This window comes from Penicillium crustosum (genome assembly GCF_028827405.1).
Source record: "Penicillium crustosum strain IBT 35664 chromosome Unknown utg000003l_segment0_segment0, whole genome shotgun sequence".
NCBI classification, from domain to species: Eukaryota; Fungi; Ascomycota; class Eurotiomycetes; order Eurotiales; family Aspergillaceae; genus Penicillium; species Penicillium crustosum.
Window position 1 is genome coordinate 1,953,982 of NW_026623124.1, and position 17,031 is coordinate 1,971,012.

General features: G+C 48.9%; 6 protein-coding genes across 6 annotated transcripts; 5 read left to right on the top strand and 1 right to left on the bottom strand.

Annotated features, from left to right (window-relative positions):
- The first annotated feature begins 686 nt into the window (after positions 1 to 686).
- On the top strand, positions 687 to 5,048 carry pkcA (protein kinase c). Its single transcript, XM_056875527.1, has 10 exons — positions 687 to 1,281; positions 1,377 to 1,643; positions 1,707 to 2,294; positions 2,350 to 2,745; positions 2,803 to 3,071; positions 3,108 to 3,234; positions 3,291 to 3,855; positions 3,917 to 4,118; positions 4,179 to 4,584; positions 4,663 to 5,048. The coding sequence occupies exons 1-10, from the start codon at positions 888 to 890 to the stop codon at positions 4,722 to 4,724; spliced, it is 3,276 nt and encodes a 1,091-aa protein (XP_056727715.1). The 5' UTR covers positions 687 to 887; the 3' UTR covers positions 4,725 to 5,048.
- A 1,143-nt stretch (positions 5,049 to 6,191) lies between these two features.
- Positions 6,192 to 7,595, top strand: N7487_007798 (uncharacterized protein; the record flags this gene model as incomplete). The annotated part of the gene is made up of 2 exons (XM_056875528.1): positions 6,192 to 6,225; positions 6,331 to 7,595. The coding sequence occupies 2 exons, from the start codon at positions 6,192 to 6,194 to the stop codon at positions 7,593 to 7,595; spliced, it is 1,299 nt and encodes a 432-aa protein (XP_056727716.1).
- Positions 7,596 to 8,433: 838 nt separating this feature from the next.
- N7487_007799 (MATE family efflux transporter) lies at positions 8,434 to 9,919 on the top strand (the record flags this gene model as incomplete). Its single annotated transcript, XM_056875529.1, has 2 exons — positions 8,434 to 9,060; positions 9,119 to 9,919. The coding sequence occupies 2 exons, from the start codon at positions 8,434 to 8,436 to the stop codon at positions 9,917 to 9,919; spliced, it is 1,428 nt and encodes a 475-aa protein (XP_056727717.1).
- A 231-nt stretch (positions 9,920 to 10,150) lies between these two features.
- N7487_007800 (tubulin-specific chaperone D) lies at positions 10,151 to 14,132 on the top strand (the record flags this gene model as incomplete). The annotated part of the gene is made up of 6 exons (XM_056875530.1): positions 10,151 to 10,393; positions 10,463 to 12,965; positions 13,024 to 13,309; positions 13,363 to 13,707; positions 13,774 to 13,939; positions 13,995 to 14,132. 6 exons carry the CDS (start codon positions 10,151 to 10,153, stop codon positions 14,130 to 14,132), a joined length of 3,681 nt encoding a protein of 1,226 aa, XP_056727718.1.
- Positions 14,133 to 14,161: 29 nt separating this feature from the next.
- On the bottom strand, positions 14,162 to 15,280 carry N7487_007801 (CE1 family esterase; the record flags this gene model as incomplete). Its single annotated transcript, XM_056875531.1, has 1 exon — positions 14,162 to 15,280. The coding sequence occupies one exon, from the start codon at positions 15,278 to 15,280 to the stop codon at positions 14,162 to 14,164; it is 1,119 nt and encodes a 372-aa protein (XP_056727719.1).
- Positions 15,281 to 16,082: 802 nt separating this feature from the next.
- On the top strand, positions 16,083 to 17,030 carry N7487_007802 (U1A/U2B'/SNF family RNA-binding protein; the record flags this gene model as incomplete). The annotated part of the gene is made up of 4 exons (XM_056875532.1): positions 16,083 to 16,123; positions 16,179 to 16,185; positions 16,260 to 16,566; positions 16,636 to 17,030. The coding sequence occupies 4 exons, from the start codon at positions 16,083 to 16,085 to the stop codon at positions 17,028 to 17,030; spliced, it is 750 nt and encodes a 249-aa protein (XP_056727720.1).
- Position 17,031: the final 1 nt, after the last annotated feature.

Below are 17,031 nucleotides of genomic sequence, written 5' to 3' on the forward strand. Positions count from 1 at the left end.
ACTAGTGACATCACCAGTTTTAGCCGGCAAAAGACAGAGAGATGACTTGGTCATCAGATACGAAGACCTCCGGAGTGCATTAAAAGCAACTAGGATCCCTTATTATCCCTCAATGTATGCAGTAAGGGGTATGTGGCACGATCTCTGTGCCCGATGAGAAATTCCTGACAAAGCGACAATTCTAATCTTTTACAACATCGTACGGAGTACAGTGAAGTACCAAGGGTGTTGAGACCGTTCTGGCTATTGTCGATCACTTTTCAAAGTTAAAGGGCTCGGAAGTATGATGTGTGTTTTGTTATACTATACATGTGTGCGTTTGTACATGGTAGATACATATATATACATATGTACCTAGGAGTATGCCCGACTTGAGGAATCTGTAAGCAGATATCATTAGGTTGATATAGATATATAAGACATAAGACATAAGATATAAGCTACAAGATATGTAGATCTAGAAAGACTCACATGTCAATACTGTTTAATGCAATACAGTGTGTTCAAACAGTTTTCGCCACTTCCTTATCGGAGGTGCGTGGTAGTACGGACCTCCCCGTAACTCTCGTCTGGACTTCTTTCCTGGATCCAATCCCATCGGGTAAAATTAAAGGATTCTCTTTCTGTTTACATCCACCAATTTGATCCGTTCTTCTGTTTTTTTCTCTGGCCTTTATCAATCCAATTTCGGTCGTGAATCGACTGGGTGATCATCGCGAGTAACCTGTCTCACATTTTCCGAAGTGGCATTACCCGCGCCCGTTGCGCCCCTTGTCAACAACAGCCCCGCGAATCCTCTCCCACCTACAACCCACCTCGATCTGGCGCAAGCGCACCCTTGAATTTTGAGCCAGCCTTGCTCTTTGCCCCTCGTCAGACCTGCCATCATGGATGGGGACGAGCTGATCGCCTCGGTCTTCCGCAAGATCGAGCGGGAGAAGGCCCTCATCACCGCTGCCAGTAACATGCGGCAGTCGACCGACAACCCCCTCGTGCAACAGAGAGTCGACGCCAACATCCGAGATGGCCGCAAGAATATCGCTTACCTAGAGGAGAAAATGAGAGAATTACAGATCCGCCAGATGAACCAGGATGGTGGCTCACCCGGTCAGCGTGGAGGCCCGGCCCTCCCCCCCAAAGACCACCCCGGATACGCTGGCGAGCAAGGTGATGGTCACTACCCTCAGGGTGGCTCCGGCTCCATGCCTTCCGGTGCCCCATATGCCGACCCCCGACCTTATGCTCCGATCCCGAAGGCGAGGCCCAATTACACGAAGCTGGGTACGTTCTTGGATGCCGCCAAACCCCTCCAAAAAAAAAAAAGCCACGCTGCGCTTAAATCGCTTGGAATGCTAATATGAATGGCTATCTCTCAGATCTGATCAAGTATGACACTCCGTACCTCGGGCCGAAGATCCAACTCATGCTGTCTCAATTGGAGTTCAAGTTGAGTGTGGAAATGCAATATAAAGCCGGAATCGAAAAGATGGTCCGCTTGTACCAGGATGAGGGCGATCGGAAGAGCCGAGCTGACGCTGAGGGTCGTCGCATTGAGAGTAACCAAAAGATTCAGCTTCTAAAGCAGGCGCTGAAGCGATACGAGGATCTTCATGTTGATATTGAATCCGCCGATGCACCAGACGGTATGAAAAACATAGCAATTTGTTTGCGAGCATAATGCGACATGGGTACTAACTAGTGTACAGATGAGAGTCTTAGTGCTCCGAACATGCGCAAGCCGCTGACGGGTCTGCTGACAATGCGCATCCATGCGGTCAAGGACGTAGACCATGCGGCTAGTTCACGATTCTCTCGAGGACCAGAGACATACATTGTCGTCAAGGTCGAAGACACGATCAAAGCGAGAACCAAGGCCACCCGAAACGATAAATGGTTGGACGAAAGCTTTTCCATGGATATCGATAAGGCGAACGAGATCGAATTGACTGTTTATGACAAGTCGGGAGATCGCCCAGTACCAATCGGTATGCTTTGGGTGCGCATTTCTGACATCGCAGAGGAGATGCGTCGCAAGAAGATTGAGACGGAGCTCAATGCATCTGGCTGGGTGTCTGCAGATAAGATGGGCGATGGCGGATCCCCTCGACATGACCAAGCCGGTTCTCCTATGGGCACTTCACATGGCCCTAGCCCCGGAGGACGTCCGGGCACCTCTGGGCATGGTGCACATGGACACCACGGTGGCGAGAGCTCAAATGCTCCCCCGAGTGTGACGATCGATTCGTGGTTTGCCCTAGAACCGGTTGGCCGAGTTCAGCTTCAAATGAGCTTCGGTAAGACTAACTTGCATTACCCCCAAGAGAAGCATTGTGTGCTAACTGAATATAGCCAAACAATTGAAGGACCGCCGTCCATTCGACATTGGTCTTAATCGCCAAGGTGCCGTTCGCCAGAAGAAGGAGGAGGTTCACGAGAAGCAGGGCCACAAGTTCGTCACCCAGCAGTTTTACAACATTATGCGCTGTGCACTGTGTGGAGAATTCCTCAAGTATGCAGCCGGCATGCAATGTGCGGATTGCAAGTACACCTGCCACCGCAAGTGTTACCCCAAGGTTGTCACCAAGTGTATCAGCAAAGCCAACTACGAGACCGATCCGGACGAGGAGAAAATCAACCACCGCATTCCTCACCGATTCGAAGGCTTTTCCAACATCTCCGCGAACTGGTGCTGCCACTGCGGCTATTTGCTTCCGTTTGGACGCAAAAATGCCAAGCGCTGCTCTGGTAGGCACATCACTAACATCACCGCTTCTTTATAGTCCATACTGACCTCTTTTATAGAATGTAGTCTTACGTGTCACGCTCAGTGCACTCACCTTGTGCCCGATTTCTGTGGAATGACGATGGAAGCCGCCAACCAAATTCTAGAGACGTTGATTCGCACCAAGCATCACAACAAGTCTGCCTCTGTTAGTTCTGGCCTCAGCAACCGTACCCTTCGAGCAGGCGGTCCGCCCCAACCCGCTCAAGACAACGCTGCCCTCTCCTACCCCCAGAAGCCGATGGAAGGACCCTACGGGGTTATTCCTAGACAACCCTCCGCAGAAGCGGTAAGCGCTGCCACTAACTCCTTCATGACTCCACAGTCACCAACTGCTGCTGCACAGGCTGCACAGCGCCAACAGGTGCCACCGAAATCGCCCACAGGGCCTTCCGCCGCCGCCGCCGCTGCCGCCGCCGCCGCCGGACTACGTAGCCCCCAGCAACCCCCAAGTATGCAATCCCTGATCCTGCGTCAAGATAGACTTTTGATACTAATTAAATCTTAGCCGAAATGGGCCGTCCCATGCCGCCACCCCAGGCACCTCAGCAGCCTCAACACGCCCATTATGACCCATCCGCTTATGCCAATTTCCCGCAGCAGCCCCCACCCCAAGCTATGCAAAAGGTGCAGCCTGCGGCTTATCCAATGGCGCCACCTCCGCAGCCCATTCAGCAGCAAATTCCCCAACAACAGCAAGTTGCATCTCCTACCAAGGAGGACGCTGGAGCGCAGGCAAAGGCTCGCATTGGATTGGATCACTTCAATTTCCTTGCTGTTCTTGGAAAAGGTAATTTCGGAAAGGTCATGTTGGCTGAAACAAAGAGCTCTCGCAAGTTGTATGCCATCAAGGTGTTGAAGAAGGAGTTCATTATCGAGAACGATGAAGTGGAGAGCACCAAGTCCGAGAAGCGAGTTTTCCTGATCGCAAACAAGGAACGTCACCCATTCCTTCTCAACTTGCACGCTTGTTTCCAAACTGAAACTCGTGTCTATTTCGTCATGGAGTATATCAGTGGTGGTGATCTCATGCTGCACATTCAGCGTGGCCAATTCGGCCTTAAGAGAGCACAGTAAGTCCTATGCCTAAGTTTAAGCCCTATTTTGGCGGTTGAAAATGCTCACATCTTTCAGATTCTATGCTGCCGAAGTCTGCTTGGCACTCAAGTACTTCCACGAGAACGGTGTCATCTACCGTGATTTGAAGCTCGATAACATTTTGCTGACAATGGATGGTCACATCAAAATTGCTGATTATGGTCTCTGCAAGGAGAACATGTGGTATGGTGGCACAACAAGCACGTTCTGTGGTACTCCCGAATTCATGGGCCCAGAAGTAAGTGGGATCAAGTTTGATTGTTTTTTTGAAGTCCCGATGAGCTAACTTTTGTTACAGATTTTGCTGGACAAGAAGTATGGACGGGCTGTGGATTGGTGGGCATTCGGTGTTCTCATCTACCAGATGCTTTTGCAACAGTCTCCGTTCCGTGGTGAAGATGAGGATGAAATCTACGATGCCATTCTTGCTGACGAGCCTCTCTACCCCATTCATATGCCTCGCGATTCTGTGTCGATTCTCCAGAAGTTGTTGACTCGTGAGCCCGAGTTGCGTCTGGGCTCCGGTCCCACCGATGCCCAAGAAGTGATGTCTCATGCCTTCTTCCGCAACATCAACTGGGATGACATCTACCACAAGCGGGTCCCCCCGCCATTCATCCCCACAATCAGCAGTCCCACCGATACCAGCAACTTCGACCAGGAGTTCACCAGTGTGACCCCGGTCTTGACGCCTGTGCAATCTGGTAAGATCTTGGCTGTTTCTTTGTGTGTGCTTTCTAGAAGATGAACTGTAAACTAACCGATACCTCTTTTGTATTTAGTGCTCTCACAAGCCATGCAGGAAGAATTCCGTGGATTCTCCTACACTGCTGACTTTGCTTGATTTCACCGATGTGTGATCGGGATAATTATCGCTTGCTTGGACACCTGTCACGAGTTGTTGACGAGGGTGTCAATTCGGTTCATCGGGAGTTTAATGCCGACACGTCCGGTTTCTTCAGGGCGCCGCGGGTCTCCCGCCCTTTCCAGCACTTCTTGCCCTTCAAATTGCTTCAACATACCCAAGCGCAGTTTCATTTTAAGTGCCGGTGTGGACCGGACCTCACTGACATGCTTCGACCACCGGATACCCTGGTTAATGAAACCTCCAGGTTGCTTTTGCTTTCTCGATTCCTTTGTGTGCTTATCTAAATTGCTTGCTCTATTTTCCCCCCTCTTTGGGTTGTTTTTTTTTCTTCTAAGTTTTCCTTCCGACTGGTCGGGTTTATGACTCTATTCTATGTCGGGTATTTGATGTCCAAAAAAGGGGAGGGGACGGGTTCCTACATGGGAATTGCGTGTGAAGTGGTTCCAGGTTGATGAGAGTTTGATGAGAAATGACGAAGTTTGAAGATCCATGAAGATCCATGAAGATAGCGTAGGTCCGTTGGGGGACTCGTGCGTGTTATGTCCAGTGTTATGTTCTAGCGGTTCGTGGTATGGAGAGAAGGAGATACAAATACGAACTAATATATCCCATCTGTCTATTTTGTAGTTTGGATCATGGTTCTATATGCACATGTACACATGTCTATGAGTGTATATCAAGTTCCGGGATACGACTGCCCTCTTTCCAAGTCAAGGGCTCAAGTACCTCGTTCCTTCCCAATTAGGAAGCCAAACTGTCTGTACCTTCCTCTCTTGCGTGCCTTCCCCTTGCGAAAGGACATACACCCGTGGACCTTCCTTTTGTTTACCTTTGTCCTCGTCTTTTATTCTCTTCATCTCTTCTTTTCTTTTCCATATCTTTTTTATTTTGTCCAGCCTCTTTCCTTTGTTCCAGAAATAGATCAAGCTACCGAGGTCTATGTCAAAGATGCTGCCAAAAATTAAACGCCTGTTTCGTCGGGGCTTTCGGGTTTTGAGTAGAACCGCTGAGACCGTGCCTTCGGGCAACAAAGATAACCTGCCCTCGGGAAACAAAGAACCCTCGCCCCCGGGCAACAAAGAACACCACTCTCAGTCCACCCCGAAGGTGGGCCAACAGCAGTTGAGCTCCCATTCCATTGAGAGATGGCTTGAGAACGTGATCCCCCTGTTGCCTCCCATCAACAGGGTGCGACCCGAAGTCGACAATATCGACTTCCACATCGACTTCTCTAAGAGGTCGGAATCAGGTTCCCCTCCAGCCTAGTTCAACGAGACTTGGGACAACGACCCCGAGATTCGACGCTTGTGAGGACGAAGCTCCCACAAAGCTTTCTCACTTCTTTCTTCCTCTCCTGCTACCCCGGTCCTGTCATAACCGGTGGTTGCAGCTCCTCCCTTCAACCATCCTGAAAAGCCACCAAACTCCTCATCGCTGAACACCATGTCTGACACGGTTACTCAGTTCAGAGAACATGGTCAGACTGTAAGTTTTTCTTTTCTTTATCATAGCTTATCATATCAATTTGGCCTCTGTAATCTCCCTCTCGCCACTCCTTACATTTTACTGACTTCCATACTAGGCGACCACTGCCCAAAAACGGGCTCTCCCCCTGACGACACGGAGCCTGAGCAGCTGGTTAAGCGATTTAAACTCAAGCCAGAGGGCTCTGTGACAGAGCGCAAGCCGTCCGTGGATACCAATATCAGTGGAGATAACAAATGGGACTCCGATCCACCCACCTCGCCTGAATACGAGATTACCAGTGCGAGCGATGGGGATGACAGCGATACCAGCGACTCTCCCTCCTCGCCATGCGCGAAGCGAGTGAAGAGAGCTGCTTTGCATACCTCGGCCAAGGATGGCCGCTCGCTTAAGCCCAAGGCCAAAAAGGCCAGGAAGAAGAAGAGGACGGCGGATTCGGATTGGTCAATGTCTCAGCCAAGTGACCTTGACTACGATAGTGAGGAAGAATACTTCATTCCGGCACGAGGGCGGGATGACGAGCTGCTCAATAATAAGCTGACCCGAGAAAGGGCAAAGCGCCTACTTGACGCAGTAGAACTTCCCCAAGGCCACGACCTGTCACCAGACGAACAGCGGACGGCCCATCAACTTCTTACTCGTGGCTGCATGCCAACTATCCACAGACACTGGGAGAAAGATTTCTCTACCCTTCCAGAATCGCTGTTCTTTTCTGGGAAAGATGATGAAATTGAACGTAACGAATCCCATTTTGTCCTTGAGAACGATAAGTGTTCGGAGTTTTACGCGATCCGTGCATTTCAAGAGATTTTAAAGATATGTGGCAATGTGAGGGACTACTGCAATATCCTTGACATCGGTCCTGGGATCTACATCAAGAAGTCAATAGAGAAATATCTACGGTGGGCATTGAGCGATGCTGGTGTCAGAGTCCAGCCGGATACGCCCCCTGTGCATATCATCTATTGCCAAAATCAGGACGAAGAGCCCAAAGAAGCCTTTAACAAGGTTGCCAAAGCATTCGAGAAGCTATCGAACGCCTGGCAGAGCCTACTTGCTACACCCGATGATAGCGAAGTAGCATGGCCGGCATTGATAGGGCTCGTCCTCTGTGGACCTGTTCTATCTGTTATCTCTCTAGACACCAATCCCCATCCCCAAACCCTAACCCAAGGAATCAAGTTCCTTGGTCATTTCGACCTTTCAGATTTTGATAATGATGTCTGGAACACCCTAGCTGTTGCAATTATCGTTATGCACATCAAAAGGACCGTGACAAAACTCGCGAAAGCTTACAATGACAAGTTGGTGGCCTCAATCTTTGATGGCCCTGCCATGGGTTCCCCGGATCCTGATCGTTAATCTCCGTCATATTGCCCAAGATCGATGAGATTGTCTGGTTGCAATCAGTCTTATGCATCCCACAAGGAACCTTACAAATCTATATCAAATAAATCAAGGGAAACAATATCCCCTGGTCTTCCATGATTCACTCGCAATTGAGAGAGAGACTGAGTACAATCAGGTATGATACTGCCTGGTATAATTATGCCAAGGTTGATATGCATTTCTTTCTCTCATGGTGCGATTTTCCAGGGAATTTTCGAACCCTCATTGACAACTTAGCGTGTGAACTTTGAGCCATGTACAAGTAGTTTACTGAATGACATGCTACAACTTTTTCCTTATGAAGCAACAATAGTATAGTCGCTTATGTGACCTTATGACGTCTTTTTCAGTAGTCTTTTAGTTTTTTAGTCTTTTTGGATGTATTCTTAGATATTCTTTCTAGATGTCTTTTTCTCAAAGATATATTCCCCCTCATCCGTGTCGTAGCCAACATACAGGCAGTGAAAACGGATTAAAATATGCAGATCGGCTTTTCTACTTATATGTAACGCGTGATGTACTTTGTAAATGATAGGTTCATGCCAAGTACGAATGCCCATGTATATCAGTGGAGTTCAGCTCAGGCGTAAAGCAACTATTGCTAATGGAAGTGTCGCCATCAATGCAAGGCTTGATTTGTTCATCACATCTCCACTTTTGCTGAATACATGTTCCCCCATTTTTCAATGATCTTTAAACCATCCTTGTCATTGTATTTCAATGAACTCAATCTAAAAAAATAGAGTGTGTTGTTGGGGATCCAGAGAGCTCCCATTGCCCTAAAAAAGAAAAAGAAAAAAAAACCCCCACGATGATCTCCGAAGACCAGGGGGCCACAGAGTCTTCCCCATTGCTACGCAACATCGACCCAGAAGCAGCAAACAATTCCAAGAAGTCAGGATGGCGACAGGAATTAGCAATCATCTCGCGATACTCTGTCCCTCTCATGATATCGCTCCTACTTCAACATGCATTGACCGGTTCTAGTATCTTCATGGTGGGCCATCTCGGCAAACGCGAAATCGGGGCCGTGAGCTTGGCCAACATGACTGCCCAGATCACTGGATATTTCGTCTTCCAAGGCCTAGCAACATGTTTGGATACTTTATGCCCTCAAGCATATGGTTCAGGGAATCTGACCCTGGTCGGGCTTCACGTTCAACGCCTGACACTTTTCATGCTCGTCCTCACAATCCCAATTGGAGCTATATGGTGGAATGCGGATCGAATCTTTCTCCTCATTCTACCGTCTGAATCTCAGGAGACGGCTCTTCTTGCGGGGTTGTATCTGAAAATTGCCATTGCAGGCGCTCCCGGCTATGCGTGCTTTGAGTCCGGAAAGCGATTTTTCCAGGCACAGGGATTGTTCAGCGCTAGTCTGGTAGTTCTGGTGATATGCTCCACATTGAATATTTTCATGGGATGGTTATTTGTTTGGGTATGTTATTCAACCTTAGAATTCCCCCCGAGCCATGCACTGATATCCTCTTTTCCAGAGACTGCAATGGGGTTTTGTCGGTGCGCCTATCGCCGTTGCGGTCGCAAACAGTCTTCTGCCCGTTTTTCTGGCATTCTACGTCATCTTCGTCAAGGGATCTGAATGCTGGCACCCAATTTCTGTCGAGGTGTGGCGCGGCTGGGGTCCAATGTTGCAGCTTGCCATCCCGAGTTGGCTAATGATCGAAGCCGAGGTTCTTGCATGGGAAATCATGACGCTCATTTCATCCCGGCTAGGTGCGACCGAGCTCGCAGCCCAGGCTGCTATTTCGACACTTTCGGACTTTGCATTCCAGATTTCGTTTTCCATTGCTGTTGCGGGCGGTACTCACATCGCCTATCTGATCGGAGCGGGCTTCCTCCAGCGTGCGGCAACCGCAGCTAGGGTTATGGTTTTTGCTGCCTTCGGTGCTGGTATATCAAATATGCTTGTGATTCTTGCTCTCCGGAGTGTCATCCCTGGCTTGTTTAGTGATATCGGCGAGGTCTGGCACTACATCTTCTTCTTACTTCCATTGGGTGCTGTACTTCAAATTCCCGATGCCGTGGCTACTTCCCTCAATAGCCTGCTGCGGGCTGTGGGACGACCAGATCTAGGTAGCTATGTTCAGCTCTCGATCTACTACCTTGTGGGATTGCCTTTGGGCATTGCTTTGGCATTTGGTCTACACTGGAGCATTTTCGGGCTTTGGTGTGGAATCCTTATCGGTCAGTCGATTATTGTGTCGATTGAGGGCTTTTATTTCTGGAAAATGGTGGACTGGGCGAAGGCATCCCGAGAAGCGGTAGAGCGAATGTGATCTCGAAAAGAGCTTCTCAAGGTTGAGCGACGGGTGGAACAGCTTCAAAGGCCAAAGGCCACATAAATTATCATATCTGCACGACGAATATAAAATATATTTCCCCTCTTTCGTGTCTGCTTGTACATATTAGATCTATAAAGGATCTCATACGGGTAAAGAGCATTGGTAATTTATCTAAGAAGAAATCTAGTGAACCAAATAGTGAACTTTTATATACTTAGGTGTCACATGACCGGTCCCGCTGTTGACGCTATTCCCAACATTGCAATCTTCAAGACGCACTACATCACCCATTCCACCATGGATGCTGCTGAGGATAAAGACGTGAAGCTTCAACGGGCCTCGGGGGATTTGGTGTCCGAGTTTTCCGCAAAGCTGCCCTCGCTATTGTGGAGAGCCCAAGCTGGCACTCCCCTCCGCACCCCACGCAAATGGGCGCAGGTCACCAAAACAGAGAAGCTTGTCAGCCTTGTAAGACCGCACCGCATAGTTATATCTCTTGACTATATTTCTGTTCTTATTCACTAATGGTAAATACAGCTTGAACCCTTCCAAGAATGGCCTCAACTCTTAGATCCACATTTGCAGACATTGCTACCTCCTTTAGTGGACGCTTTTCTAGCATATTTGATCAAGCATCGCACCCAGTATGGTTCTGTGTCGATGAAGTCATCCCAGGGAGGAAATCAGTATCCTCTACCAAGAGCCATCTGCAGGTTGCTTTACACTTTCTGCAAAGTCCGTGGCGTCAAAGTGATTAGCAGGTTTTTAAATAATGAGCCGAAATACCTTGATTCAATGCTTCGGGCCTTCATCGAATGGGATGCGGTCCGGCCATCCAATTCCGAGGAACTAGTTGAATCTGAAACCCAGCGACTCATCTGGGAAGAACGCTATGTGATGCTGGTCTGGCTTTCACATCTTCTGCTTGCTCCATTTGACTTGTCTTCTTTATCATCAGATAACATCCCGGTGCCCCACGACAATCTGCAACAGTTGACTTGGTTATCATCTGAGACTCCTATGATTGCCAGGTCCCTTCTTTCCTTGTCGTTGCACTATATTGGTGCGTCGGGCAAAGAACGCGAGGCAGCGACAGCGCTTTTGGCACGATTGTCTTTGCGTGGAGACATGCAAGCTCTCGGCATGCTCACAGGCCTAACGAAGTGGGCATTTGCTACAATCCAGCCGACGGAGAACGTCGAATCGCCCTCTGTCTATGCGTGTATTGGGGTTCTCACATTCATTGCTCGCTTGGGCGCATCGGGCCAGGTAGAGGACTTTGCTCCCTTGATCAATTATGTCTTCCAGCAGACTCTCAGTGTATCTCAAGGGAAGTCTTCAACATCCACGACAATTCAGTCTTCCGCGTTGGCAAGAAAGATTGTTGTCAAGATCCTTCGCAACATCACAGTCATGGCCTTATCTTTGAGTGAGCGAGGTGGCGCCCGCATCACGGATGATCAGTTGTCGACCATATTGGAAGATGCAATCGATCATTTCTTGGTCTCCTTGGCCGACAAAGATACACCCGTGCGATTTGCCGCGAGTAAAGCACTCAGCATTATCACATTGAAATTAGATCCAGAAATGGGGACAGAGGTCATCGAAGCAGTCATTGGCTCGCTGGGAGATAATATCCTCTACGAAAAAGACGATGGCTCTCTCGTGACGCCATTTGAAGCAAGGAAGATTGGCACACACACCCTTAAACGTAATCTCAGTGCAGTCGATGCCCAGCGATGGCAAGGATTAATCCTGACACTGTCGCATTTACTTTTCCGCCGGGCACCTCCTATCAACCAACTCCCGGAGATTCTTCAATCACTTGTGTCTGGGTTGGGCTTCGAGCAAAGGTCTTCTGCTGGTGGCTCTGTGGGAACTGGTGTTCGAGATGCGGCGTGCTTCGGTATTTGGGCCATGTCTCGAAAATATACAACACGAGAACTCCTCGCGTTGCAGCCCCAGGTAGTGGCGTCGCAATCTGGCCAGAAAGAGGTCGATGTTCTGCAAAAGCTGGCCGTGGAACTCATCTGTGCTGCGTGTATCGATCCATCTGGGAACATCCGACGCGGGTCGTCTGCTGCGCTGCAAGAATTGATTGGTCGTCACCCCAATACTATCGCGCAGGGTATTCCCCTCGTGCAGGTTGTGGATTATCATGCAGTTGCACGGCGTTCTCGCGCACTAATTGAAGTTGCTAAAGCAACTGCGTCTCTGGATCAGATTTACTGGAGTCCACTTCTGGACGCTTTGATGGGTTGGAGAGGTATTGCTTCTCCAGATGCCGAGTCCAGAAGACATGCTGCCAAGGCGATTGGAACTTTGAGTACGCAGGAGCTATTCAAAACTATGAACCTGGTCCTAGATAAATTGTTGAAGATGTTCTCCAGGATCTCTCGGAATGATGTAGAATCACGACATGGCTGTCTGTTGTCCATTGCTGCCACGGTCGATGCGTTTACTTTCCAATGGGAAGCATCAGCAGCTAAGAGAGATAGCCCGGAAGTCAGGGCTGTTTCCTCTCAAGTGGCCAATATCTGGGATATCTTTGACTCTGCATCAAGCATTACCGATGATGACTTGACCTTCCAAACTTCACGTCCCGAGTTGACAGCAGAGGCATCATCTTGCTTGATCTCCTCGCTCTCTCGGTCTACCATCACAACAGGCCTGGCTCAACCATTAGAGCCACTTCTGGACCGAACACTCCAAATTCTGTCGCTCTGTGTTTCTCGAAGTGATGATATCTCGGTTGAAACATCTTCAACCGCCTTGGCGCAGCTGTTTCCTCTCCTATCGCCTTCAAAACAGGAAGAAACGGTGCGTATTTGGTTCTCTCATCTCCGTACTTCATGGAGATTACCATCAGGCCGTGGTCAAATTTTAGCACTTGGTACAGTGTTCAAGCAACTCAAAACACAAAGTGACGTCCAAGAAGATATCGTCACCGAGATTCTTCGTTACACCGGGAAGGAAGAGCTCATCGAGAAACGGGTTGCTGCTGTGAAGTGCTTGGCCACCAGTATATTGCCATATATGGGTATGTTTAATAACTCTTTTTTATTGGCCGTTATGAACATAGGTTAACAAATTCTTAGCTACCACCGACACAATTGCGAGCAACTTCGTCGAATTTTTGAATGATTACACCACTGACAGAAGAGGTGATATTGGATCTCTTATTCGAGTCGAGGCAATCCAAGCAGTCACCATCTTGCTTCAAAGACAACAACCGGACCCAGCATCACGCTCACCACTTATTCAAAATTTGGTTGGGTGTCTTTGCCGTCTTGCATGTGAAAAGCTGGACAAGGTCAGACTACAAGCATGGCTTTCTCTACAAGGCTTCTGGGAATCAGCAGGGGATCTACCCCCGCTTGAAAAGTAATCAACTACCAATAAAACACACTTTTATAACGAATGCTTACAAAAAACAGGAAATTCGAGCACTTCAGTCATGTTTCGTCACAAGAGTACTTTGCTCAGCTACTTACTCTGCAGGATATTGACTGGCTTCGTCTTCCTTTGTTACAAGGACTGGCTACCTCTGCTATCTCAGGAGCGGAAGGTCTCGTCCGAGCATCTCGCTCAGCTCTGACTCAATTCCTCAATTCTCAGCCCGATCCCCGACGCCAGGAGATATTGATGGTCTTCTTACAAGATCTTTCGACAGTATTAAGTGACAACCTTCACGATGACCGTTTTGCCATTCCTGCTGTCGAGTTTGTTGCATTTTTAATTGACAGCTACCTTTCTGTTATCCCAGCAGGCTCGGATCCAAGGTTTGTGAACTCCTCTTCTATTGCTTATATATCTATACCATCCACTGACATTTTCTTTCTCTTTAGTTTCCGAAAACTGTTCACGCTAGTCCAGAAAGCACATTTCAGATCTGCAAATATAGCTCGGCTGGAAGCTGCGGTCAAAGTCTATGCTGCATTATCAAGGATTGATTCCCTGCGAGATGGTGTTTTGAAGAAGATGACCGGATTGCTTTTGCATCCTTTCCCAAGGGTACGTTAACCCTCAACCCCATGGATTTGCGGTACTGACAGTTGATTCATTTTAGGTCCGATCAAGTGCTGCAGAATATCTCTTTGTTGTGACAGACTCTGAGATTGCCAAGTACGAAGACTGGTCTGCTTCGCCTAAACAGCTAAAGCCCCAGGTGGATAATTTGAAGATCGCTTTTTCTTTGGAGGGTTAGACAGCATCTCCACAGAGATACCGTAGAACTCAAATATGCATTGAATTAATAACAACAGCTGAGAATATAAGATACAAAGCATAGAAGGACATGGGTTGTGAAATCTTGGGGCTTTGGTTGTGAGTGCTTGTACTTGTAGATGCGGTGGAAGTACCTGTGGCAGTACTTGTGCCAGTACTTGTTGTGGTAGATGTGCTCGAGTGATCCTCCGCAAAGAAGTCAAATATGTATTGAGTTGCATTGAACTCAGACTTGCCCAACGGGCACTGTGCAGCATTTCGGGTAAAGTCATCATTGCCAACAGTACTTGGCCAGCAATGGCCATTGTCACTCTCACGGTAATGTTGGACAATGCCTGTCAGACCGTTACAGTCCCAAGAAGCATGCTTCACAACCGGGTCATCAAAGATGGTCTTATTGCTGGTCGGTTGCGAATTGTTCGCACATCCATTTTGAGCTGCCCAGGCCTGCAAGACATCAATGACAGGCAGCTTGGACTCCCCATCACCATCGATAGGTGCTGTCGTATCGACCGTCCCATGGAACTCCAGGAAAGGATATCCCGAATCCCGCTTAGCGGGGGCGCAGGGCCCCACGCCCTTAATGTCGTCGGTATCATACCAGGCGCCGCTGACAGCCGCGAAAGCCGCAAACCGGCTTCCAACTGTGGAATTGCAGGCGATGACGCTGACGAAGCCACCGCCGTTCGATTTGCCGGCCGCGAATACTTTGCTTGTGTCGATGCAGAGGGTTTCTTCCAGATGCGTGAGCAGATCGTTGGTGAAGTCTAGATCGTTGGGGCGAGACGTCTCTGCAGCAGGGCTGGACAGCCAGTATCCATTCTGGCTGTTTGGGTAGACGGCGATTCCGTCGGGGTTGAATTCCGGGTTTGAAAATTGTGACAGAGATTCTTCCTCTACCATGTCCCGCGACGCGCCGTGGAAGGAAAAGTATACTGCTGTTGGCGTATCCTTGTCATAGTTGGCAGGGATGAATAATCTGTATTCTCGGTCTGAGTCTGGGAGACTGAGGGACTCGCTTTCTCCCGCTTTGGGGTATTTGGAAGGTATATCTTCGCCGCAGCCTGGGGTTTTGGCTATACTGATGCCCGCCAGGGCTGCGAGAGATAGTAGCGATGTGAGGTACATCTTGTTCGTGGTGACCAGGTGGCCAGCTAGTTCCTTGAGGAATACATAGTTTGGTTTTCGGGGGATTGAGGGAGGGGGATTTTCAGGTACACACAACCCCTTAGCCTGAAGGAATACCACGGAGATCCGCAGGTCGGTCTCAGTGGAGTGGGGCGAATGCATAAGCCAAGACTTCACGTGTCCACGGGTGTCCCCTTAATGGGCTTATCTTTTTCAAACCTTACATTTACAACCCGAATATCTTGATCTCGGGGATCGACACAACCCACAACCCGACCTAAGCTAAGTCCAAGGATATAGTTACGTGTACTAACTTCTATTAATAAAATGAGCAGATCAAAAATAGGCAAAATATGAAGATGATCAGTTTCTTAGTGCTTAGCAAAATGTAACACTTGGAACCTTGTTATTCTTTAATGCATACTTCGTCACCCATACTAAAAAACTAAAACGGGGCGACCTAATTTTAAGGGAGATAAGCCATATGGAGTAAAGGATACAGTGGAAAATCAAGTTGTGTGTGGAAAAGTAATTATGTGGGCCCTCGAGCAATTACCATCGACAGAAACAATAGGCGAAAAAAAGAAAAAAAGAAAAAAAGAAATGCATCATCCGTGAATCGAACACGGGCCTCGTCGATGGCAACGACGAATTCTACCACTAGACCAATGATGCTAGTTCGATGTGATAGGCCTCACTATTATGCATCATATGCTCATTTATTTCCCCAATTCATTCCCTCCGCCTCAAGTCAACCGGAAGCTCGACCTCTCTGGTTTCTAGAGCTCCAACAGTCGCAAAAATGGCAGCCGTCTCCGCAGCTGGTATTCCTCCAAATGCGACGTGAGTGCTATACTATATATGCATAATCAATTCCCATGCTAACAAGTCTTTACAGAGTATATGTGCGCCTGTCCCTCCCCCTCTATCATATCACCACTCCGGTCCCGCATTATCATACTGACGGGTTCCTCATTAGGTCAAAAATCTAGATGAGCGAATCAAGATCGACCAGTTGAAGCATGCCCTGGAGGAGATCTTCTCTGAATATGGTACCATTCTAGAGGTCGTCGCAAAGACCAACCTCAAAGCTAAAGGCCAGGCCTTCATCGTCTTTGACAACGTCGACTCCGCTACCCGCGCTATTGAGGATATCAATGGCTTCGATCTCTTCGAGAAGCCCATGGTTTTGGATTATGCGAAGACACCCAGCGATGCGACAGTCCAGCGGGAGGGTGGCAGCGACGAGCTGGAGGCTCACAAGCGGAGACGCCTAGCTGAGAAAGGTACATTGAACAGATACTGGCCGACTATATTTCAAGACTCAATCCATGCTAATACTGTTCATTTTAAAGAGCGCAAACAAGCCCACGAGGCCCTCGAAGCACAGAAGAAACTCAAGCGTCCTGCTGCCGCTGTCGAACCCGCACGCCCAGCCAAGACCACCAAAGGTGCCGGCCTCAAGCCCACCACTGCTGCTGCGACCGCTGTCGTACCCGACGAGTACCTCCCACCCAACAAGATCCTGTTCTTGCGGGAACTGCCGGACGATGCAACACAGGAAGGTCTGTCTGCTATCTTCGGCCGGTTCGAAGGGTTCCAAGAAGTCAGATTGGTGCCCGGTCGCAAGGGAATTGCTTTCGTCGAATACGAGGCCGAGGCTGGAGCAATCAGTGCCAAGGAAGCTACGTCGGGTATGCCCATGGGCGACCAGGGCAAGGCGATTCGCGTTACCTACCAACGACAGTAGT